The sequence below is a fragment of the Pleurodeles waltl genome, chromosome 12 (genome assembly GCF_031143425.1).
Source record: "Pleurodeles waltl isolate 20211129_DDA chromosome 12, aPleWal1.hap1.20221129, whole genome shotgun sequence".
Classification (NCBI taxonomy): domain Eukaryota; kingdom Metazoa; phylum Chordata; class Amphibia; order Caudata; family Salamandridae; genus Pleurodeles; species Pleurodeles waltl.
Genome location: NC_090451.1, coordinates 692689568 through 692715182, shown reverse-complemented (window position 1 = coordinate 692715182; position 25615 = coordinate 692689568). Strand labels below are relative to the sequence as shown.

At 45.8% G+C, this 25615-nt stretch overlaps 1 protein-coding gene across 2 annotated transcripts in view; it reads left to right on the top strand.

The window, feature by feature from the left end:
- Window positions 1-25615, top strand: part of LOC138266850 (chloride channel protein ClC-Kb-like) — a 436514-nt gene that overhangs the window by 146979 nt on the left and 263920 nt on the right. For both annotated transcript variants that reach the window (XM_069215547.1, XM_069215546.1), the window contains exons 9-10: window positions 5558-5659; window positions 16532-16616. In XM_069215547.1, the coding sequence (XP_069071648.1) occupies window positions 5558-5659; window positions 16532-16616 (187 nt within the window). The remainder of the gene's footprint in view (window positions 1-5557; window positions 5660-16531; window positions 16617-25615) is intronic.

Genomic DNA, 25615 nt, shown 5'->3' with positions numbered 1-25615 from the left:
GCTTTACGCGTTTCCTCCCATACCCTTGATTCCTTGAGTATTGAGGAAGATTCGCCAGGACCGGGCTCTAGTCATCCTAATAGCTCCGGATTGGCCAAGGAGGGTATGGTACTCCGACCTTCTCCAACTCTCAATGTGCCCTCCGCTCCGTCTCCCTTTCAGGGCAGACCTCCTCTCGCAGTCGCAGGGGCAGGTTCTACACCCCAACCTCCAGAGTCTGCACCTACATGCCTGGAGATTGAACGGGGCAACCTGAGTTCCTTCTCTCTCCCACCGGAGGTAGTGGATGTTATATTAGCGGCCAGGCGACACTCCACTAAATCTATCTACGCTAATAGATGGTCTAAATTTGTTGCGTGGTGTGGAGAGAGGCAGATTGATCCTTTGCATGCTCATCTATCGGACGTTTTGTCTTTTGCTCTGTCTCTAGCGCAGAAAGGTTGTGCAGTGGCTACCATTAAGGGTTATTTATCGGCCTTGTCAGCCTTCATATGTCTTCCAGACCAACCATCTTTATTTAAATCCCCTATTGTTATTAGATTCTTGAAAGGTCTTCTAAATAAATATCCTCCAAAGCCATTCATTATGCCGCAATGGGATTTGTCCTTGGTCCTGACTTTCCTTATGGGGTCCCCTTTTGAACCTATGCATTCTTGCCCCTTAAGGTATTTGGTTTTAAAAACAGTCTTCCTGATAGCTATAACATCAGCAAGGAGAGTGAGTGAGTTGCAGGCCTTATCAGTAAAGCCCCCTTATACAACTTTTTATGGGGATAAGGTGGTGTTGAGGACCAAGGCTGCTTTCCTCCCGAAGGTTGTTTCACCCTTCCATTTGGCTCAGGCAATTACTTTGTCCACGTTCTATCCTCCGCCTCATCCTTCCAAAGAGGAAGAAAGACTGCACCGTCTGGACCCAAAGAGAGCGTTGAGCTTCTTTATTGATAGAACAAAGGATTTCAGGCTGGAGGATCAGCTGTTTATTGGATACGTGGGCAAGAGGAGAGGAAAGGCAGTCCACAAGAGAACACTATCCAGGTGGGTTGTTCTTTGCATTAAAATCTGTTACTCTTTGGCAAAGAAGGATCCTCCTGAGGGCATTAGAGCTCATTCCACCAGAGCTAAGTCGGCCACTTCGGCCTTGGCCAGAGGTGTTCCGGTGGTCGACATCTGCAAGGCCGCAACTTGGTCGTCCCTTCACACTTTTGCAAAACATTACTGTTTGGATTCTGAGGTTAGAAGGGACGGCCATTTTGCACGGTCAGTGCTGCAGGATTTCTTGGTTTGACCATTTAGGCATCCACCGCCGGGCGTGGTACTGCTTTGGGACTCTATTCATTAGGTGAGGAATCCACAGGTAGTTGTATCCATCAGAAGAACGAGTTACTTACCTTCGGTAACGACTTTTCTGGTGGATACATTAGCTACCTGTGGATTCCTCACGGTCCCACCCGCCTCCCCGTTGCCTTTCTGGTCTTACCAAGTAATTCTTGAGTACGCTCCTCTTGGTCTTTGAGGGTGCAATAGATGTTGTATATATTATATTTATATATGTATATATGTATATATCTTTGTGTATATACTTGATGTGTATATATATTTTTTTAAGAACAGAGAGTTATATATATATATAAAAGATTTACAGTTATTCATGCAATGTTGTGTATTTTTACAATGTAATGGGATGTTGCCTTGCTCTTTCATTGCATTGCCTGGTTGTTCTCATGCACGTAAAAAATGATTGGTACTGACGTCCGCACGTCGTCGAGGACCTCTTATTGCCTGTATGACGTCAGACGGCGTCGCGTGGGCTAGAGTGACGTCCTCGTCGACGTGCAGAGACTAGTAAGAAGATTTCCGTCGAATGCTGGCGCCATGGGAGTATTCATTAGGTGAGGAATCCACAGGTAGCTAATGTATCCACCAGAAAAGTCGTTACCGAAGGTAAGTAACTCGTTCATCTGACCTCAAACGCCGATTCCATGCTGTGGCATCTACCTCCCCTGCTTTGCGTGTCACCTCTGCACACTCGCCTGGGCGGGCCCTCGACTCTACCTGATTAGATTCAGAGAACCGCGATGAAATGGTAGCTTGCCGATCCTGCGAGAGCCTAGCGGTACCTTCCAGCTTCGGCCCTTCAATTGCCGGGGTGGGGGGAAGGTGCCTCCCAGGATCTAATGTCCAGGGGTGTGATACCTTTGGAGGGGGGGGTGTTGTCCCCACATCCTCCTCCTGCACTTTACAGGATAGTGTTTCTGTGTTGTCTCAAGAAGCCACCTGATTGTTCTTCCTGCCCTTCCTTGCACGCTTCCGCTCTCTCTCGGTCAGTTGGTGGCAGGGGTGTCCTTACAAGTCCCTAGGTTCTGTCATTTGAGAGGAGTGTTCCGGGGCACTTCCTTGGGCAGCCGGAACTGTTGCTCTGGTTGCGTTCCCCTCTGAGTTACTTAACCTCATTTAATGGTGGTCCTCGCAGGCTATACTGATTCTTCTCCAAGGGCACTAGAGGTTTGTTGGTTACGGGCAGGCCCAACGGCAATGGAATCTCCACACCCATGCCCGCTTCATTGCATGGAGGGCGAATCTCATTCAAAATGTCTTTGAAGATTACTGGCAGTTGTACCATACAGTCTACTACCTCCTTGCAGGAGCAGGTAGTAAAGTCATTAAGTTGATTTTTTTGTATCCTTATTACTAATGAATTTAATGCTTGTAGATTGCCATCAATTCCTGGGACAAATACTGCCAGAGTGTTTAACAGGTCTACCTCAATGTCCATTTTGTGAGACTGGAACTGCAGAGCTGTTACTGTTGTCTTCATTGAGTTCAAAATTGCCACCCACATATCTGTTACGGGGGCCAAAGTGGCAGCAGGCTAATTAGAGTCACTTCTTTGGGATACCCGGAGAGCTTGATTAATCTGAGTAGGTAGCCATACATCCCCACCTTCCTCCAATGCCCTTAAGGATGGTCCCTCCTGGGCTGCATTTTTGGACTGATGGCGGGGAAATAGTAGTATTTAGATCTACAACTCCTTGGGGGAGTCTGACACCCCTCTCTCCCCGCCCCCCATGGGGCGTTGTCCTCGCCACTGAGTAGGTTGATTGAGCTAGCCTGACTGGGAGAGGCAGGGTGCTGTTTGGTCAGGCTTTCCAACGCCAAAGAATAGAAAACTGGGCCATGGCCACTTGCGGTGGGCAATGACCCCCCCTAATGTAGTGGGACAATCATTGAGATCTTTGGTGTCTTTGGAATCCTTATTTATGGAGCTAACCCTTAAAGTCCTACCCTCCAGAATACTAATAATGGGAGAGAGGGGTGGAGGTGGGGGTTGTTTCCTTTATCCTCTAGCCCCCTCCTCTGATCCTGGCCTGATCCTGGACCAATATTGAAGAGGAGGGGGGAGCTTGATAATCAATATTCCTGCTTGTTGCCTCAAAGTAATCTGTTATTTTACGAGGTCTGAATGTCTATCCTCCTTGCTCAGGGGGACCATCCCCCCAGGCTGATGGCTATTGGTCGCTTTGACTAGCTTAACTTTTACCACTGCAATTATAGAGTCCTGCATTGACGGAGACTCTACAGGCGGGGGAGAAGGGCTCTGGGGGCTCAAGGTGAGGTCCCTAGATGATCTTGCAGGATCGACTCTGCTGTCTGGTCCTGTTCTCCTTTTTGATTGAATTTCGGCAGACAGTGGTTCCTCCTTTCTGTTCCTCTTACTTGTGAATGTAGTCCTGCCTCATATTTTGCCTGATCTCATCTCTGCTTATCAACAGTATAGACATATATAGGCTGTGTAGGCAGTGTGGACGACGGTTAATTGCTCGGTTGAGCTGGCTTGTTGTGTAGCAGAGTTGCTGAGTGGCTAGGTGGCCTAAAAGGCCTTGCAAGACTGAGCTTAGCTGGTTACTTGGTTGTTTGGTTGCTTGTTTGCTTTAAATAAGCTATGAGCAACCGAAGAGAGGAAGTTGTGTAGAGGCAAGCAGGTTTCTCCGAACCAACCCCCCACAAGCCGCACCTAACCTAGCCGGGCCACTTCCGCAGGGGTACAGGGCACACACTCAGCAGTGGGTATCTAAACCTACTGCGCTCGCCACACACAATCTCACAGCCCCATACCTTGTGCTGCTGGGTCACTGTAAATCCGACTTCGGTCATGGGGTTCCGCCAGGGGATTCCACCAGGGCAAACAAGCTGTTGTCCGTTACCCGCTGTCTGATTTCTTCCCTGTCTTCATCCTTCCTGTTGCTGCTGCTGCCGGGACACCCCTGGCTTTCCGCTGGCCTACCTCCAGCCTCCAGCTTTTGGGCTGCTGAGTCTCTAGGTGCTAGCAGGTCAACTGCACAACGGGTCAATCAGTAGTGGGCGGATGGTGGGTGGGAGGCAGGGGGCTGGAGGGTGCCCAAGGACCTCCTCTTGCGCTACCTCTTGCCCCGCTGCTCCCCTGCAAGCTCCACTGCTCCCCTGCACACTCAGGGGTGATGGCCGGGGGGCGGCCAGGTTTTTCACCAGCTTGAGGGCAGCAGGCAGGCAGGCCGGCGTGCGTACGGCGCGTGCACGATGAGCAGACTGTCGGTGGACTGTCGGCGTACCAGGGCGTCACACCACCATGATGGACCTTAATGATATTTTGTAGCAGCCTTGTTCCTCTGATTACCTTGTAGTCCATTTTATTTTGAAAGTAAAATCTCAAGAACAATCCTGTTTCCATGAACTGGCTAATATAGCTGTATAGTCAACCGTCATCCATCCCTTGGTCTGTAGTACGGATTCAGCTGTACTTGTCTGGAAATATCTTGGGTGGGTTTAGTAACCCACATTCCAGTTATGAGCCTTTATTTAATAGCCAGGTGCAGCCCGGTACTTGTAGTCTTGCTTGGCCCTCATTAAAGCTAGTGTGGAGTAAAGTCCTAGATTACAGTGGTGTGGCGAAAGAAAGGCTGGAATCGAGTATGGTGTGCTCTGCTGTGACTACAGGTATTATCCAGGCAAGACTGGGTTTGGTTAGCAAGAGCTGTTAAAGCACATAGGGGACCCCACCACAAAGCTTACCAAAATGCTATCCTTAATCCCTGACATAACAGGTTTCGTGAGCAAACTGATTTTCAATGCAAGGCAGAGTAGCAGATGTGCCAATTCCCAAGTATTGACTGTGAAGTGATTAAGAATAGACCGGTGGTGAACAAGGGCCTTACTAAACAGTGTGTGTAAACAGCTGCTTGTGCCCCCTATGTTAAAGCTACCTGCTGTTTAATCTTCCACATCTTGACTGATCATGTTTCTAGTCTTCCTGCTTGTCGGGCTACAGCAAAGAACCCGCAAATAGGCTTTCTCCACATACTTGAACACTAGAGTTAAATAGTAAATCAATCATCCTGTCTCACAATATGTTGGGTATTTCTACGCCTCCCCTCCACTTTTCAGGGGAATTATGCCACTTCCGGGAGCAGCAGCTATACAATTGGTGAAGACATTTCCTGCCATGCTTGTCCAGTCCCGTGCACTATAAGCCAGAAAGACTAATGTGTCCTGACCAGTTCCATTTATCGTCCTTTCCTTTCAAGGGTGGTCTGCGGCTGCCTGTGCTGTGCCTACCTCTTCTGCCACCGCAACCTGCTCCTCTTCCTGGAGAACACCGAATCAATTAGGAAGTTTCTGAACAACAAGTGAGTCTGTTTGCTTTTTCGACTGGTGAGAAACTGTGGTATTGTTCTTGTGTTGGACAGCTCTGTGTTTTTTTTTTATTGATGTCTTTTTAATAGTCTACAGTTGAAAAATTGGGAAAGGGTGAGATATTTATTCCTTTTAATCCTTTCCTCAAACATATTTTTTCAACCATTTGGTTTCTTGTGGTTTGCTAAACCCTATCACTAGCTGTGAAGGCTTGGAGGCGGTAGAAGTGTGAAGGTACACAAGAGTTGCTTCCCTAAAGAACTGTGTAGGAGCAGCCGTTCTGCAGCATCAGTGAGGGTGTTTCAGCGACCCCGGCAAGAGATCATGCCCCATTCTGGAGAACTACCATAAACTCAACAAACATTGGCAAGGCAAATCTTTCTCGCTTTAAAAACAAGTGGAGAGCTAGCTGAAATGGACAAGAAAGCCACTGGGTTATGTGTTAGAAGGCAGATCCAAAGCCCAATCTAAAAGTGTGCTAAAGTGTTGGTAACTATCATTGTGTGATCTTATCAGGTGACTCAAGATCACACAAGGTGCATGCACAATAATCCACAAGAGGTGGAGAGGGCAGACACAGTGCCCTATTGTATTAGATAATAACAAGTCCCTCTTTCTTTCTCAGACATCAGCTGGGAGTTTCCTACTGAATAAATACGCTTTTGACTTCCACACCAAAGCTGTAAGAGGGATGATAGAACTGCAACAAATTGATTCAGTTTACACAAGAAGCCTAAATCAAACACCTTCATTGGTACAGAGTATTTAAACCACAAGTAAGGGGCAGTGTTAGACTCTGCATACTACCTATACGTTGGTTGATAATATCTGACCCCTTTCCCAGTCAGATCCACCTTGTTGCGATACAGTTCAAAGTAGGCCCTATATAATAAATCCTACCCACTCATCTGGACCACTAGTATGAGACATGATAGGCTGTGAGTCAGGAAACAAATATCCCAGGGCCAGGACATACTAAAGAGGAAGGAAACCAACTCCACGACTGCTGTTCCTGAAGAGATACAGCCTTCTCCATCAACACGCTACTCTTCCCTTCACTCCGGCTCTTGGTGTTACTGTGGCCATCAGCACTAAGATTGACAAGAAAGGAAACAATATCACTGTGCCCCCCGCAGCCAATGTGACTGATTCAGAGACATGTTTATGTGACAAACCAGCATTGGTGGTGGTTTAAGGTTTTCTCTTCCAGGGGATCCTCATCAATAGTCATAAACATTGAATATTCCCGCCCTTGTGCGGGGACCCCGGAGCATATATATATAAAATACATACATATTATCATGTGTAAAACAGCAATGCAGGCTATAATCATAAATAAGCTAAAATGCTTTATTTCTATGCAAGTTTTTTTTTTTTTTTTTTTTTTTTAATATTATAAAATCACAATAGATCATAAATATCTACCTAAGCCCCAAAAACTGGACTTAGGGAAGTAAACAGCAGTAAATATCAGAGAAAAATAGAAAAAACCACATTGAAAAACAATGAAGCATTCTTAGCCAATAGGCTGCATGCAGGTTAACACAGGAGAACCATAAAAACTTTGGCACCGTGCCTTTAAGACCCTGAGCACCTCCAGTATCCCACCATGCCTCAGGGGTGAAGGGAAGGTGACAGTTGGTTCACAGTTAGGTCAGTTCTTTTTTCCGGCTTCTTCTGAGAGGATCCTGGAGCATTGAGCTCTCAGTTTTTCTGAGTTTTTTCTTCAGAAAAATTCCTAAAAATAGTGTTTTTCCTGTTTACTCGACAAATAACATCTTTTGTCTGAGTTTGGCAGTCTTTTCTGACAGAAAATGCCATCTCTTTTTGTAAAATGTCCTTCTTGTGGGAAGAAGAAAGCCCAGTCAGACCCACACTCTCTGTGTATTGTCTGCCTGCCACAGAGTCACTGTCCTGACACCTGCAAGTATTGTAAGAAGATGTCGAGGAGGACTCTCAAAGACAGAGAGAAAATCAGGCTACATGGGCTTCAGGAGAGGAAAAAGTCAACATCCTCTTCACTTCCCAGACCTACAACAGAAGGAATGGCCAGATCGACGTCGACAGGTAGGATTGTGCCTATTTGTTCTCCATCGACGTCATCAGCGCCACCGTCTCACCGGCATAGATCGCCGTCGACGGTGACCAGACCGACGTCGAGGGACAAAGCGTCGAAACATGGACAGCACAGGGGTACATCTCCGTCGACGGCAGGCCGCCGTTCAGCGTCGAGCCATCTCCGGCGCTCCCGTTCGCCATCGAGAACATCTCGCCCCTTGGCGTCGAAGGACACAACGCCAAAAACACCACGACGGCATGAACATCCGCCGTCGACCACTCGCCACTCAACGTCGAGACACACGACGGCGAGTAGGTCCAGGCCCCGCGATCGGCGTCAAGACATTCAACGTCAAGGCCTTCGACGTCAAGACCTTCGACGTCGAGAACAGACCAGCCATCGCAACTTTCGACGTTGAGGATGCAATCGACGTCGACACAACCTTCAGCTGTGTCATAGGCAGTAGAGCCAGCGGAAAAAGCTCCCTCACCGGTGGTCTCTATACGGAGTGCATCATCCCATTCTAGAGCGGGCTCATCGGGGCATGTTTCTCCCATCACTCTATCACCTAGATGGTTAGAGAGCCTCAATAGACCGGCACCATCCCCGGATTCCCAATACTCTAGGATGTATTCTCCTACTGCCTCATTGCCTAGAACGCCATCGCCTACAGCTAGAGCAGGACGGGCTCGTTCTGCTTCTCGTCAGCCGACCACAAGACCTGCACACTCTGCTACAGCTTCTCGTAGCAGGTCTCGTTCCCGAAGGAGAACCAGGTCGCGAACACCACACAGAAGATCACCTTCTTGGTCTTCTTCAGGATCGTCTGTTGGGCGCTACTCCCCCACACTGACAGATTCTCCACCTGCTAGGATCTCACCGGTGGATGATATCACCACTTTTAATGAGGTTCTTTTAAGGGGAGCGCAGAAACTAAATATTGAGGTACCGGAGCCGGCCACCTCATCCTCAGTTATCTTTGAGACCCTACAACACAGATCAGTCTCGAGAAAACTGCTGCCACTAGTACCGGGTTTGCTGCAACCTACTATGGACACCTTTCTGACTCCAGCCACTCTCAAGTCTGCCCCGGCTAGGATTCAAAAGAAGTACAAAGCTCCGGAGCAAGATCCTTTATTCCTGCGGAAGGATCCGCCACCGGACTCTGTTATTTTAGCCGCAGCCAGAAAAACACACTCTGTGGCATCATCTTCCACAGTCCCCCCGGATAAGGAGAGCAGACACCTAGACTCCTTGGGGAGAAAGATGTGCGGTACGGCGGCATCTGCTATGAAGGTCTCCAGCGCCTCAGCACTTCTGGGCAGATATGACCGCTCTCTGTGGGACTCACTCCACAGATTTACAGAAAAGTTGCCCAGGGAAGATAGACAGGACTTCCAAGAAATCTTGCAGGAAGGGGGCCTAGTATCTAACCAGGTCATCAGCGCGGCGGCGGACGGGGCGGATTTGGCTGCGCATGGGTATGCGCACGGAATCTGCGCTAGGAGGTCTTCCTGGCTACGGCTCACGGGTCTGAAACAGGAAGCACAGCAACGCATTTTAAACCTTCCATTCAGCGGGAATTCGTTGTTCGGTACCCACGCGGATGAAGAGATGGCCCGAATGAAAACGGAGGTGGACACTATGAGGGCAGTGGGTCTGGAACGTAAGAAAGACTTCAGGCGGAGGTACAGGCCGTACAACAGACGACCATTCCAGCAGAGGGTTCAAACCCCTCACTGGTCTCAGAGGCCACAACAACGACAGGGACGTCCCCTGTTTCAGGCACGTAGACCCACAAGAGACCGAGGGGCAAGTAGACCTCAACAGTCTACAGCAAAGACACCAACAAAGCAATGAAGCATTGCTTCCCTCAACACTGTGCACCACTCCGGTGGGGGGAAGTATTACGCATCATCTTCACGAGTGGCACTCCATCACAAGAGACAAATGGGTGCTCAATATTGTCGAACATGGCTATTCTCTCCTTTTCAAAAAACCTCCGCCACACTTGCCGCCAGCAAGATGTTTTCCTTCTCATCTCAGCCTGCTACGCAAGGAAGTTCTTGCACTCCTACAAAAGAAAGCGGTAGAAAAGGTTCCTCCGGCACAAAAAGGAAAAGGGGTGTACTCCCGTTACTTTCTGGTGGCGAAAAAAGGTCAACAGGGCATCTTCAGGCCAATTCTGGACCTACGGCTCCTGAACAAATACATAAGAAAACAGAAGTTCAGGATGCTAGCCCTTCACCAGATTGTTCCGCAACTGCATCAGGGAGACTGGATGTGCTCCATCGACCTACAGGATGCATATTTTCACATCCCAATAGCATCCAAACATCGGAAATTCTTACGTTTCCAGATAGCGTCACAGCACTACCAATTCAGAGTCCTACCATTCGGCCTGAAGTCTGCACCCCGAGTCTTTTCAAAATGTGTAGCAGTGGTAGCGGCACATCTTCGAAGGCAAAAAATATTCGTCTACCCCTACCTGGACGACTGGCTATTGAAGGCTTCCTCTCCGGATTAGGCGAGAAAACATCGAGACATTGTACTAAGAACTTTCGAGTCTCTAGGTCTTCAAATCAACCACAACAAGTCAACCTTGATTCCAACACAAAACCTCCACTACCTGGGAGCTATACTAAACACAGAGCTCCAAAGAGTGTATCCTTCGGAGGAACGACTTTTATCAATCCACAGGAAGTGTCAACAACTATTAACAGCCGATGCACCTACTGCTCGTCAGGTGACATCGCTTCTGGGCTCCATGGCTTCATGCATCTTCATAGTCCCGAATGCCAGGCTACACATGAGGCCCCTTCAGGAGGCATTAGAGAACAACTGGAGCCAAAAGACTGGTCGCTGGGAGGACAGAGTACGACTACCAACAGCGGCTTTTCAATCACTACAATGGTGGATGCACAGACCTCACCTGTCGATAGGTTCTCCGTTTCACCAGACAATTCCAGCCGACACTCTGGTAACGGATGCGTCTCTTCAGGGTTGGGGTGCTCATCTGGGTTCCTTCCAAGCTCAGGGTCTGTGGTCCGACAAGGAAAAGAACTATCACATAAATCTACTGGAGCTCAGAGCGGTCCATCTGGCTCTCAAATCTTTCTCTCCATTGGTTCAGGGGAAATCTCTCCTAATTCAGACAGACAATACAACCACAATGTATTACCTGAACAAACAGGGGGGAACAAGATCACTACCTCTGTCTCGAGAGTCCCAAACGATATGGCATTGGCTCCTGGCCAGGGGAATGTCTATCACAGCGGTACACCTGCCAGGTCAGCAAAACGTAGAGGCAGATTTCCTGAGCAGACATCTAGAAGACGCGCACGACTGGGTCCTACACGACGAAGTCGTCGAGGACATCTTCGGTCAATGGGGTCGACCCCAGTTGGATCTCTTTGCAGACGAAGCAAACAAGAAATGCCCAGACTTCGCATCCAGGTTCTGCCGTCCGGGATCTCAAGGGAATGCCCTGTTGATCAACTGGTCAGGGATATTTCTCTACGCCTTTCCACCGATTCCCCTCATACCGGCAGTAATCAACAAACTTTACAACTCCAGAACCAGAATGATTCTGATAGCACCACAATGGCCCCGCCAATTCTGGTACACGGATCTACTCAACTTATCGGAAAAACCTCACAGGAGTTTGCCGTGCAGACCGGATCTCCTGAGCAGAATGGAAGGCAGAATCCTACATCCCAACCTTCCCTCTCTGAGCTTGACAGCATGGCTCCTGAATTCCTACAGTATGGGCACCTAGGGCTGTCACAGGAGTGCATGAACATCTTGAAAGAGTCAAAACGACCTTCCACGAGGCGTTCTTACGCTTTTAAGTGGAAGAGATTTTACATCTGGTGCTCTCAACAAGGTATAAATCCCATACGAGCTCAGGAGGATGTCATACTGTCCTATTTGCTTCATCTGGCGAAGTCTGGTCTGCAGGTATCTTCTATTAAGGTTCATTTGTCTGCAATTACAGCGTATCGTAAGTCGCCTTCTCAGGAATCCTTCTTTACGATACCTGTAGTCAAGGATTTCTTAGAAGGCTTGAAAAAGGTTTTTCCTCCCATTCGGAGACCTTCTCCTCCATGGGAACTGAATGTAGTCCTGTCAAAACTTATGGGCCCTCCATTTGAACCTATCCACAAGGCCTCTTTACAGCACCTTACGTGGAAGACGGCTTTTTTGGTGGCCATTACTTCAGCGAGGAGGGTCAGCGAAATTTAGGCTCTGTCTTGCAGAGAACCGTACACGGTTTTTCACGATAATAGAGTGGTTCTGCGAACTCACCCATCTTTCCTTCCGAAAGTGGTGTCAGAATTCCATATCAATCAGACTATATCTTTACCGACTTTCTTTCCCAATCCGGAGACTCCGGCTGAGAAAGCATTGCATTCTTTAGACTTAAAAAGAGTGCTGAAATTCTATTTGGACAAAACAAAACCGATTAGACATTCTAACCATTTGTTTCTGAATTATGGTCATTTAAGAACAGGAGAGGCAGCGTCTAAACGAACGATATCAAGATGGATTGTGTCTTGTATTGTTAACACTTACCAACTGGCTAATAAGCAATTACTGGCTAGGCCAAAAGCGCATTCCACAAGGGGAAAAGCGGCTACTGCTGCCCTCCTTAACAATGTACCAATTTCCGAGATTTGTAAGGCTGCTACATGGAAGTCTGTGCATACCTTTACTAAGCATTACTGTTTAGACTCGGATGCAAGAGCGGATGCCCAGGTGGGGCAGGCCTCTCTTAGAAATCTATTTGCATGAATATGTATTCTTTCCTGCACTTCTTTCGGACAGTCCGCAGAGTTTAGGGATGGGCTTGCTAATCTATTCAATGTTTGTAGGAAGTTGGCTCTGTATGTGCTATTTCAAAGTAAGGAATAGCATGCACAGAGTCCAAGGGTTCCCCTTAGAGGTAAGATAGTGGCAAAAAGAGATAATACTAATGCTCTATTTTGTGGTAGTGTGGTCGAGCAGTAGGCTTATCCAAGGAGTAGTGTTAAGCATTTGTTGCACATACACATAGACAATAAATGAGGTACACACACTCAGAGACAAATCCAACCAATAGGTTTTTGTATAGAAAAATATCTTTTCTTAGTTTATTTTAAGAACCACAGGTTCAAATTCTACATGTAATATCTCATTCGAAAGGTATTGCAGGTAAGTACTTTAGGAACTTCAAATCATCAAAATTGCATGTATACTTTTCAAGTTATTCACAAATAGCTGTTTTAAAAGTGGACACTTAGTGCAATTTTCACAGTTCCTAGGGGAGGTAAGTATTTGTTAGGTTAACCAGGTAAGTAAGACACTTACAGGGCTTAGTTCTTGGTCCAAGGTAGCCCACCGTTGGGGGTTCAGAGCAACCCCAAAGTCACCACACCAGCAGCGCAGGGCCGGTCAGGTGCAGAGTTCAAAGTGGTGCCCAAAACGCATAGGCTAGAATGGAGAGAAGGGGGTGCCCCGGTTCCGGTCTGCTTGCAGGTAAGTACCCGCGTCTTCGGAGGGCAGACCAGGGGGGTTTTGTAGGGCACCGGGGGGGACACAAGTCCACACAGAAATTTCACCCTCAGCGGCGCGGGGGCGGCCGGGTGCAGTGTAGAAACAAGCGTCGGGTTCGCAATGTTAGTCTATGAGAGATCTCGGGATCTCTTCAGCGCTGCAGGCAGGCAAGGGGGGGATTCCTCGGGGAAACCTCCACTTGGGCAAGGGAGAGGGACTCCTGGGGGTCACTTCTCCAGTGAAAGTCCGGTCCTTCAGGTCCTGGGGGCTGCGGGTGCAGGGTCTCTCCCAGGCGTCGGGACTTTAGGTTCAAAGAGTCGCGGTCAGGGGAAGCCTCGGGATTCCCTCTGCAGGCGGCGCTGTGGGGGCTCAGGGGGGACAGGTTTTGGTACTCACAGTATCAGAGTAGTCCTGGGGTCCCTCCTGAGGTGTTGGATCGCCACCAGCCGAGTCGGGGTCGCCGGGTGCAGTGTTGCAAGTCTCACGCCTTTTGCGGGGAGCTTGCAGGGTTCTTTAAAGCTGCTGGAAACAAAGTTGCAGCTTTTCTTGGAGCAGGTCCGCTGTCCTCGGGAGTTTCTTGTCTTTTCGAAGCAGGGGCAGTCCTCAGAGGATGTCGAGGTCGCTGGTCCCTTTGGAAGGCGTCGCTGGAGCAGGATCTTTGGAAGGCAGGAGACAGGCCGGTGAGTTTCTGGAGCCAAGGCAGTTGTCGTCTTCTGGTCTTCCGCTGCAGGGGTTTTCAGCTGGGCAGTCCTTCTTCTTGTAGTTGCAGGAATCTAATTTTCTAGGGTTCAGGGTAGCCCTTAAATACTAAATTTAAGGGCGTGTTTAGGTCTGGGGGGTTAGTAGCCAATGGCTACTAGCCCTGAGGGTGGGTACACCCTCTTGGTGCCTCCTCCCAAGGGGAGGGGGTCACAATCCTAACCCTATTGGGGGAATCCTCCATCTGCAAGATGGAGGATTCCTAAAAGTTAGAGTCACTTCAGCTCAGGACACCTTAGGGGCTGTCCTGACTGGCCAGTGACTCCTCCTTGTTTTTCTCATTATTTTCTCCGGCCTTGCCGCCAAAAGTGGGGCCTGGCCGGAGGGGGCGGGCAACTCCACTAGCTGGAGTGTCCTGCTGGGTTGGCACAAAGGAGGTGAGCCTTTGAGGCTCACCGCCAGGTGTGACAATTCCTGCCTGGGGGAGGTGTTAACATCTCTACCCAGTGCAGGCTTTGTTACTGGCCTCAGAGTGACAAAGGCACTCTCCCCATGGGGCCAGCAACATGTCTCGGTTTGTGGCAGGCTGCTAAAACTAGTCAGCCTACACAGATAGTCGGTTAAGTTTCAGGGGGCACCTCTAAGGTGCCCTCTGGGGTGTAATTTACAATAAAATGTACACTGGCATCAGTGTGCATTTATTGTGCTGAGAAGTTTGATACCAAACTTCCCAGTTTTCAGTGTAGCCATTATGGTGCTGTGGAGTTCGTGTTTGACAAACTCCCAGACCATATACTCTTATGGCTACCCTGCACTTACAATGTCTAAGGTTTTGTTTAGACACTGTAGGGGTACCATGCTCATGCACTGGTACCCTCACCTATGGTATAGTGCACCCTGCCTTAGGGCTGTAAGGCCTGCTAGAGGGGTGTCTTACCTATACTGCATAGGCAGTGAGAGGCTGGCATGGCACCCTGAGGGGAGTGCCATGTCGACTTACTTGTTTTGTCCTCACTAGCACACACAAGCTGGCAAGCAGTGTGTCTGTGCTGAGTGAGAGGTCTCCAGGGTGGCATAAGACATGCTGCAGCCCTTAGAGACCTTCCTTGGCATCAGGGCCCTTGGTACTAGAAGTACCAGTTACAAGGGACTTATCTGAATGCCAGGGTGTGCCAATTGTGGATACAATGGTACATTTTAGGTGAAGGAACACTGGTGCTGGGGCCTGGTTAGCAGGGTCCCAGCACACTTCTCAGTCAAGTCAGCATCAGTATCAGGCAAAAAGTGGGGGGTAACTGCAACAGGGAGCCATTTCTTTACAATGTTTATGACTATTGATGAGGATCCCCTGGAAGAGAAGGATTAGTTACTTACCTGTAAATCCTAGTTCTCTTCCAGGGGTATCCTCATCAAAGTCATAAACAACCCACCCTCCTCCCCGGACTTAAGTCTCCTAGAAGTGCAGGACAGATTATCTTTCTGATCAGTTACACAGATTGTCACCGTAAAAAAGTACTGACCTAACTGTGAACCAACTGTCACCTTCCCTTCACCCCTGAGGCATCGTGGGATACTGGAGGTGCTCAGGGTCTTAAAAGCACGGTGCCAAAGTTTTTATGGTTCTCCTGTGTTAACCTGCATGCAGCCTATTGGCTAAGAATGCTTCATTGTTTTTCAATGTGGTTTTTTCTATTTTTCTCTGATATTTACTGCTGTTTACTTCCCTAAGTCCAGTTTTTGGGGCTTAGGTAGATATTTATGATCTATTGTGATTTTATAATATAAAAAAAAAAAAAAAAAAAAAAAAACTTGCATAGAAATAAAGCATTTTAGCCTATTTATGATTATAGCCTGCATTGCTGTTTTACACATGATAATATGTATGTATTTTATATATATATGCTCCGGGGTCCCCGCACAAGGGCGGGAATATTCAATGTTTATGACTTTGATGAGGATACCCCTGGAAGAGAACTAGGATTTACAGGTAAGTAACTAATCCTTCTCCCCCACAAGATACTGCCAGTAATCCACAACCGCCTCTGCTCTATGCTACAGAGCTGAGGTCAACGCAGACAAAGGCAGCTGTCATATGTCCACGGTGCAGCACACCCCAGTTTTTTATCTGATGTAATTTATGCCTTTCTTTACACATGCATGCTTCATATGTATATTGATACATACACATGCATAGCTATAGCATCGTACTGTTCCTGCACAAACTTTTATTTTTGTTATACACATGACATCTTCTGTGAGATCTCTGAAGGGATGGGCATTCTGTGTGCTAGGTCAGTCCCTCTGGATCGTTCTCCCAGGAAACCTGACCCCAGAGACGGATCACCTTTAATTGTATTTGCTTGTCTAATAATGATTCAGTGAATTTGTAATGAGTCCACAAGTGTGAGGATCATGCCTTGAATAACTTCTCCTAAGCCCAGTGATTTTAGTTTAATTTGGGGCCTTGTAAATTTTGGGTAAACTCCCTGGTGAAAAAAACATTGTCTCAACTGTGTCTCAAGTTTATACCCACATAAATTATATCAAGTGTGTTTGATGTTTGTATCCACAGCAAAATCTTGTATGCTGGGTTTGTTGCGCTAGTTCTATCAAGTATTACCTTCCCACATGGCCTTGGGCAGTACATTGCGTCTCGGGTAAGCAGAGGTGACGTTCTTTGTCCCATTTTATTTTAATTTTTTACATATTTCCACATTGCCTGAAGTTCAATGATCTCTACTTTCCGAGCTGCATCTAACTAAAATGTATTGCTTTCTATCATGGAATCTTTTTTATTTCCCATAACTATTATAACTCCATTTCTAGGTAAATTACTCTAAAAATGTGTTTACATATATGCCTTTGTAACAGGCACCTTTAACTACTGTTATTTAAAAAAAAAAATAGAAAGACAATTAGAAAACGAAATGTAAACAATAGGATAATTAAAAGCAAAATATTCTTTCAGGTTGACTTTTTAACATAAAAGATCAGGAAGAAAGAAATTAAATAGAATGGTTACAGAAAAGCAGCATTATTAAACAAGCATTGGAAAACCCAATGAGTCACACGTTTTAGAAGTAATGCTGACCTGTTGGCTTTGCTAATGGCTTTTGCCATTGGAGTTCCAGCAAAATGAAGAATGATTGTTTGCTGATGCTGAACAGCATGGCTCAGAAAAGAAAAAAAACCACAATGATGTGTATGAACGTATATGTCCTCACACAAGAGTATGCAAATAGCATGAGGCAGCCAGTATTGTTTTTTTTATCTACCATTCAGAGGTGACGGGCGCCTATCATGGGTTGGTAAATAAAGAAATTAGTAAAATATGTGCGGAAGCATGTGCTAAGAAAGGAGCTTTCCTGCAGCAAATTCGAGCTTCTGCTCGAAATTACAAGTGTAAGGGACTGAGGAGCAATAGAGGAGGAACGGTGAGCTATGACGAAGTCAGTGCTGCCAAGTGGCTGGAGCAAAAGTGTCAAAGGTGCTGTCATCAACTATGGTATCTCCATCAACGGTGCTGTCATCATCAGCATTATTGTCAACTATGTTCTCTTGAAAGTCGTCAACGAGGCTTGTCCCATTGGTCACAATGGGAAAGCTACCAATGACAACAGTCTTTTCTTCATAACCGATAAGAATGACTTAAAAATCACTGATTGGGAATGCAGTAGAGCCAGGACGTCATAGGAATTGGATTTTTATGCTTTTGTTTCCACAGGTTGGTGCTCGTACTTCCTGGACTGTATATATTTTAATTCATAAGAGACAATAGGTTTTCGACAAAAGACAGCTAAAGCTGCCTGCAGGATAGATGTAAAAAGAGCTACACTGCACAGTGCTCTGATAAAGAAGTCTTCAGCTCCACACTGCCATAATGCAGGCAGAGGTAGTTGAAGATTGTTCCATTTATACACTCCCTATAAGAAAAATCTCTGAGCTGTGTTCTTTTTTCACCTTTTACTGGCAGGGAAATTCCAATATTTTCTAGAATGTTGACCTCACTCAAATAGATTAGTGCGTCCCACATTTGTCTGTCATGTTTTGTGGTAAAAACCTAGTTTATTCTGTTTTTGGTGCACTTTCTTGTTGCCCTTCAGTGACTAGCATGCCCTTAATCACTTTGAAATGTTCCTTCTGTGAAACGCTCCTCCTGTGGGAGCAAGGATTTGGGGAAGAAGCCTCACGTCTTTTTCATTATGTGCCTACCATCTCCCAAAAAAATCTCCATAAGATATTAAAGGACACAGCGGGCACCCACTTTGCGGAACGATTGAACACTACTAGAAACAGCATTGAACTTAAGAGACTGGCTCAGGTATCCAGCCACCATATCTGCCTATGGGGTACCTCTAGTCCTTCAGAGCAGATAAGGGCAGTCAGAGAAGCATGGTCACTATCCCCATTACCTTCAGTCACTGTCAACTTTGAGGATGTCATTGTTAATATGGTGGGCCTTCCCAGTCACGTGATTGCACAGGAAGGATTAATTGACTTTGACACATTCTTCGTCTTCATGGCAATCATAGTCAAGGACCCAGGGGTAAATCATTGATTCCTAAGATTCACTTGAACATGTACGTACATTAAAGCCAGGTTAATCTAGACTTAAAAGTCCTTTCCTCATGGTTTTTCATTACCCAGAAAAAGTGTTCTCGGAGAAGACAGGTATACTATTGGGGGCCATACCCTCAGAACAATCACCATCACATCCCTTCTGTAAAACCTCAGTTGAAAACTAAACCTCAGCCGCCTTCTCCTAAATGAAGTCTCCCATGCCTCCAGTTGAGAGCAGTGAAGGTTTTAGCCAGTCAACAGATGCACAGGACATCACTGAGATATGTGGATACTAATACTAGGTTCATGTTAGTCCACGCAGCTATGCCAAAGTCTCGGAGGTTCTCTATCTTCTTTATTTGATTTTCAGAGAGTGCCCAGGAGGACATGTATTGTCACTGGCTTAGAGATATTTTTTAAAAGGAACTTAAACACTAAATTAGGCCCTACGTATTGTAACAACATTGGGTCAACAGTTTTAGGCATGGGGCAGCAATCTTGCAGGTGATGGAGGTCAGGCTAGGTCAATGATTGGAGCAGTTGTTGGTGTCCCCAAAGGGAAGGGAAGGGAAGAAGGTAGCAACACAAAAAGGATGATGGACGGAGTGCTGACAATGCAAACACTCACCCCCAGTCACAGATCTGGGTTTAATCCATCATTTTTTTGCTGCTCATGCCATTCCAGTTTGGACCCAGCCATATGCAAATCAGTCTTGACCCTGCTCCTCATGGGAACAGTCCAGCCCCAATGTCATGGGCGACACAAGCTAAACAAAAAAGTAGTGCGCAAAAACTAAAACATATGGCTGACAGCAAAATGAACCATGTATCGGGGCATTTTCCAGGACAAGACAAATGTAAACAAAACAAAACTAAAGAAATTTCAAAAGGCAGGTGAAACAACCAATAAAAAGCAGGGTGTGTACAAAGCCCACAGAGGGAATACATTATGTTTCAAAGACAGCGTATCTGCACTGTCTACGCTCAACCTAAAAAAACAAGGAATGAACAAGATTTCATTTGTATAACAAATATCAAAAACTCACAATAAGGGAAAAATAAAGTAAAAGCATTGGGGTTACTTATTTAGCCCCAAATTTGAGAAGTCTGGACCAGGGAAGAAAAAGTGAACAACAATCAAAGGGTAAGTCTCCTGTAGTCAAACTCTGAAGAGATATATATATATATGCCACATAGTTAAGAAAGAAAGTATTAGTACTGCCCAATGGTTGCTGGTTTAAGTTGAGAGAAACCCAAGATTGTACCCCCGGGAAAGGAAAACTCACTTAATCAAGCCTCAGCTCCCAGCTCGTCGCCTCTTGTTCTCGAGCCCCTGGATGTGGACGGAAATCAAGGAAGATCTAGCATCTAAATATCGAAGCACTCGCCCACTCACCTGTGCGTGGGTGCTGTGATATCATTGCGTGACAGAACGCAATACGTAACCCTGGCATGGCCTATAAATAACAAAAATCGGCTGCTTCTGACTGTCCTAGGTTTATCATCCTTGTTTTATTTCTTGGTTAAAGTGCTAGTACATTACAAGGTTGAATCAAAAGGATAGAACACAGTTATGTTTGTATAGAAAAGCGGCCTGCTCCTATCCTACAACTGTCAGAAGAATCGTGTTTCACAATAAAAATCTTGGGTTTTTATGGCTGGATGTTGAAGCAAAGATGAAATAAACTAATTATTGTGAAAATGCATGGACCTGGGGAAACATATAGCTGAAAGAGGGGACCTAAATGTTCAAAGGGAGTCACAGAATGTAACAAACCGAATATCCAGAATGATAGAGTTAAAATCTGCAAAAGCTTCTGCGATTATCTGGAAAATACTGCATTTATTTATTCATCAGTGTGCACGCAATCTCATTATCCATCCCTAATGTGTGTGAGTGCCCAGTCGTTAAATGCTTCGCTGTTCTCTGTCTAGTAACCGATTCAGGTCAGGTGTCTCACAAGATAGTTGTTCTATAAGGATCACGCTCATTGTGTCCTGCCTCCAAGAATGGTTTGTCATTCGTGTTGACAGTTTTTTACATTGTTAGTGCTTTTGTGTTCACAGATGTGTTACCCTAGTGGGTGATCATTCCAGTACACTTTAGTCTACATTGACAGGTGATCATGTATTTTATATTACTCAAGTTGCAGTTAGTATGTTTCATGAGTGTCCCGGGGCCTCCATGCCAAAGTCAGTGGTTTTGGTTGGTATAGTAAGTTAGCATGTACTACACTTGCCACAGGACATGTTTCCTGTCAGTGGTGGTAAAACCCATAAGGTGGAAGACTGTCTGCCATGGGCACTCTTTTTGGGTCCGGTGTGTACTAAGGGGCTACTGAGACTGAGTTCTCTTTTAACTAAAACACTGGTTGTGCTAGGAATAAATGATAGAGTGTACGATACACCAGTGTTTGCTAGCGATATATTTGATGGAATTAGACATTGTAATTTTATTTTTTTATTTAAGTTCATTCGGTCTAGAAGTTTAGACCATTGAAAAATTCAACAATAACAGTCATACATTGTAGATTAAAACCGTTGGAATTCGTAATAACAGTCATACTTAATACTAATAGGTTCCACAATTGAGTAAAATGTTACAATAAAATCCTCAAAACTGAGGTTGTAATCATACTTAAAATGCAGTAAATAGGACATAAATGAGATAAAAAGCTATGGTAAAAAAACGTATGATTATCATGCAAATATATAGCTATTACCTTCCATAAAACTTTATTCAATATCATAGCCAATTTATGAGCTAATAAAATTAATTTCCTTATATAAAATGGTTTGTCAGGTAGCGTGGCAAATTTCGAGTGGAAGATCACCTCTATGGACTTATATGGTCTCTGTTACTCATACAAGAGGCCCCGAGTTCCTTATACGATTCCTAAAGATACCACATAGAAATTAAGAAAATTCACATCAATGTCAGATTGCATGACGCGTCTAAAAGGTAGGAGGCAGAGAAGAATATGTCTTGTTAACGTCTCCCTCTTTGGGCAGTAGTCTGATCGACTTAAGAGACCTTGCTGAGATATACCTACGACGAATAAACCAGGCCTCCGATAGATATTTGGTAACTGAGGTAGCAACCAGTGTGGATGTGTCGTATTTACATATTCTGGTGGCGTTGGCTCTGTCCTGCAATAGTAAATTTTTACAGAGGGGGATAATCCACTTCACTCTGGGGCTCTTATATATAGGACAAAAGAACAACATATGCTCGATTGTTTCTTTACAGTGAAGGCAAAATATACATCTATCAGTTAAAGAGTTGCTTGATGACCAGCGAGCCGTGTAGCTGGTAATAGGCAGGGTACCATATCTTAGCTGAAGAGATAAGGCACGAGCATATGGAGGCATAGGAAGATTCATGAAGTTCTCGGGCCAGGGTTCATGTTTAAGTTGGAGGAATTCTGTTGTTAGCCTGCCCACCTCATTATGATGCAGGGAATCTTCATTGATTTTCTCCCAGTATCTTCTTTTAACAAGTTGCCTTGCATTATTGGGGATCAATTCAGGGTGTTTCCAATAATGAGGGAATCCTATTTTGACCCAGGCAGACTTCATCTCCTTCAGCCAAAGGACTTTTTCCGGACCCTGGGGAGGGGCTAAGAGCTCTCTTATTGCCACCCTGAATGGTTCAAGTTAAACAGTTTTCCATAGACGGATCCAGTAAGAGAGTGGCCTCAGGCCCGCTATGTTTTGATGCTATTTAACCCTAAATTGAGCCTGAGAGGGATCATTGGTGTGCCCATCCCTAACCGAGAAACCTGTCTAAGGAAATGGTTTTCTTTGGTTTGTAGAATGTTCAATCTTCTGTGCAAACCCCAAAGTTCCACTCCATACAAGGCCGCAGCACGGATTTGGACGTTATAGATCTCCGCGATTGTATTCAGGGGGGGACTTGGAGCCTTTCTAGACTTGCGTACTAGGGCCCCACCTCTTTGACTTATGATTAGTGCCACTTTGTCAATAGCTGCCTCTCATTTACCTGCGGTCGATAGTCTGATGCCCAGGTAATCAAACTCTTCCACTTTCTCCAGCAAGGTTGAGTTCATTTCTATTCTGGCACAGGATCGTTTTCTTGAGGTACTGTATATCATAAGTTTCGTTTTCTTGGCATTAACGTCCAGCCCATAGTCACTACAAAAGGCACAAAATTGGTTGACCAGATTTTGAATTCCCAATGGTGATTTAGCTAACAAGATTGTATCGTCCGCGTACAGCAGGCATGGGATTTTCTTTCCAGCCAATTTGGGCGAGTCGTTTATGCAGTTCTCTAAATAATGTATACAGTTGTTTATGTAGAGCAAGAAAAGAGTAGGAGCCAGGACACAACCCTGTCTAACTCCTCTTTTGATGGCTACAGGATCTGTCAGCTCACCCTCCTTACCACGTCTGATTTGAGCGTAGGTATTATCATGAAGTCGGGTAATGAGTTTCAAGAGGCCTGATGGAACCCCCCATATTGGAGAGTGTTGACCATATCATATTCCTGGGGATCAAGTCAAATGCAGCTCTAAGGTCTATAAAGACCACATACAAATTCCCCTCCCCCCCAGGTCCACGTTCTTCCATTTAATTGCCAGGAATCTCAGGGCTTGGTCTATAGTACTCACAGCAGGTCTAAACCCTGCTTGTAAATTAGATAGAGCTTCAGACTCCAAAATCCATTCATCGAGGTGAGACAAAAGATGTTTTGCATAGATTTTTTGGGAATTGTCAAGGAGACAGATCAGTCAGTAATTGGCAGGGTTATTGGGGCTACCTTTTTTAAAGATAGGAACTATCTCAGCCCCTTTCCAAGAAGATGGGGCAGGGGCTCCCGCTGCAATTGCATTGCAGATTAGGTTAAGATAAGGTGCCCATATGTCAGGTCTTGTCTTATATAAATCGCCCGGAATCTTATCAGGGCCAGGGGCCTTTCCCCAGTTCAGTGAGTCTATTGCGGCTCTTGTTTCAACTAGAGTGAATGTGATCGGGGTGGAGCATCGAGGGACCTTAGAGATACATACGATGGTCCATCATATAATTGACCAAAGTGCTCAACCCATACTGCAGAAAGAATTGATGTGCCAGGTACAGAGGCAGAATCTCTACAATCATCTGCTATTAGTTTCCAGAACCTGGAAGTATCGTTAGATTTGGCGGTCTCCAGGATAGCAGCCCCTCTAGCCTCTTCCCAGCTTCTACGTGCCTTAGTACATTCCTTCTTTATAATCCTTCCTGGCTTTTCTTATGGACTCGACATGGCCTTCTTTTAGAGCTTTCAATAGGTTGAGCTGTGCTTCCCTACATAAGTTGTTAAACCACTGTGCACAGCACTTTTTCTTGGGGTTACTAATAATTTATTTTGTGAAGAGATACTTTAAGGAATTAAACAATTCAGTATGGGCTGCTAAAAGCCTGTCACCCACACCGTCCTCATTGTATCGAGACATACACTCCATTTGGTTAGCTAACAGGTTATATATATTGATGTAAGGTGTTCAGGGGATGAAATAACAGACTCCCATTTTATATTACGTCTATTATTTGTTAGGGCAAGCTGTTTGGCGTAAGCCTTGGAATGGGGTGCTTCAAGCGAAGGGAAGAGGCCTCTAGTCAATAGAATCAACGGATCGTGATCACTCTCATCATGCTCCTGTACCCTCATGTCAGACATGTGGCCCCACAGTCGAATGTCTAGAAGTATATAGTCAATCTGGCTCCTGTGCCCTCCACGCCTAAAAGTGGGGTGCAAATTAATATCTGAACGGGAGCGACCATTGCAAGCTCGAAGACCGTGCATTAGTGTGATATCAGCCACTAGGTGCGCTGTTTTGTTCAGTCTCGGTCTTTTGTTGGAAGCTAGCTGAGGGATACCCCAATAAGCGTCTTCTTCTTGATACATCTCTTGGACCAAGGGATCAGGCTCAAATGTAACAATAAAGTCCCCTCCAATCAGGATAAAATGGGATGAATTATTTTTAAGAAAGCTATCCAATATGGGCAGAGCATCAGAGTCGTAACGGCTGCCCACACTCCTATTATAGATATTAATTATCAGTAAAGATCTCTCCTCAGAGATCGTTACTAGTAAGGCCTGTAAATCAGGACATCCCATGTCTGTTGCTTCAACTTTACACCTAAGAGAACTACTTAACCATATGAGTAGCCCTCCCGATGGTCTCCCAGAGGACGACTTGCGTGCTGCAACCCAATAGCTTTTAAAGCCTAATCTATGTCTAGGTCCCAATGCCCATGTTTCTTGGAATAGACAAATCTGGTGTTGGTCAATAAATTGACCCCATCCCGGGCTTTGCAATTTACTTTCCAGCCCTGCTATGTTCCAGCTAAGAATCCTATCAAAATCATTTGTTTTAGTGTGCCCAACTTCTTTCGGGGAATAATTCCTACAAGAGGAAATACAGCTAAGGACCGTACTATTCCCCACAGTCATACAGTGACCCATGTCTTTGTCACCCTGTGGATTCAGCGCCTCACTAAATACTACACCAGTCGTATTCATAGCTGGTGAGTTATCCAGACGGGTATGCCCAGAATTGCTAGGAGCGGTTGTCGGAAATGAAACCCCCTCCTTATTGGCTAGATGTATAATATTCTCTGATATTCCCAGACTGTCAGGGTCTGTCAGAATCGATGGGGTTACAGGGGTAAAACCACTAGGGGCAGGATGGCTGATGTACTCAGTTTCAAGGGTGCTCAAAACCACTCCCCAAGAACCATCAATTAGTCAATTTATCTCAGAGAGAGACGCCGAAAGGCTTCTAAGGCCTAGTTCGGGGATAGACTGTATCTGGATATCAGGGGAGACTCTATGCAACAATGGCAATTGCCTGTTCACAGATGGTGGAGAAGGGGGATAAAACACTTGTAGTCTGCACAGGGAAACTTTGCCTACTAAGGGATAAGGTCTGTTAGCATTTGAGAAGAGCTGATGTACAAAATCAGGGGAGTTGAAGTTGATAACAATACAATCTCCTGTGCCAATCTTTCCTAAAAAATCCCACCCACCCTACCCTTCTCACCATCAGTATCGAGGGTATCATTGAAAATGCAAGCCCCGCATTAACGTGCAATC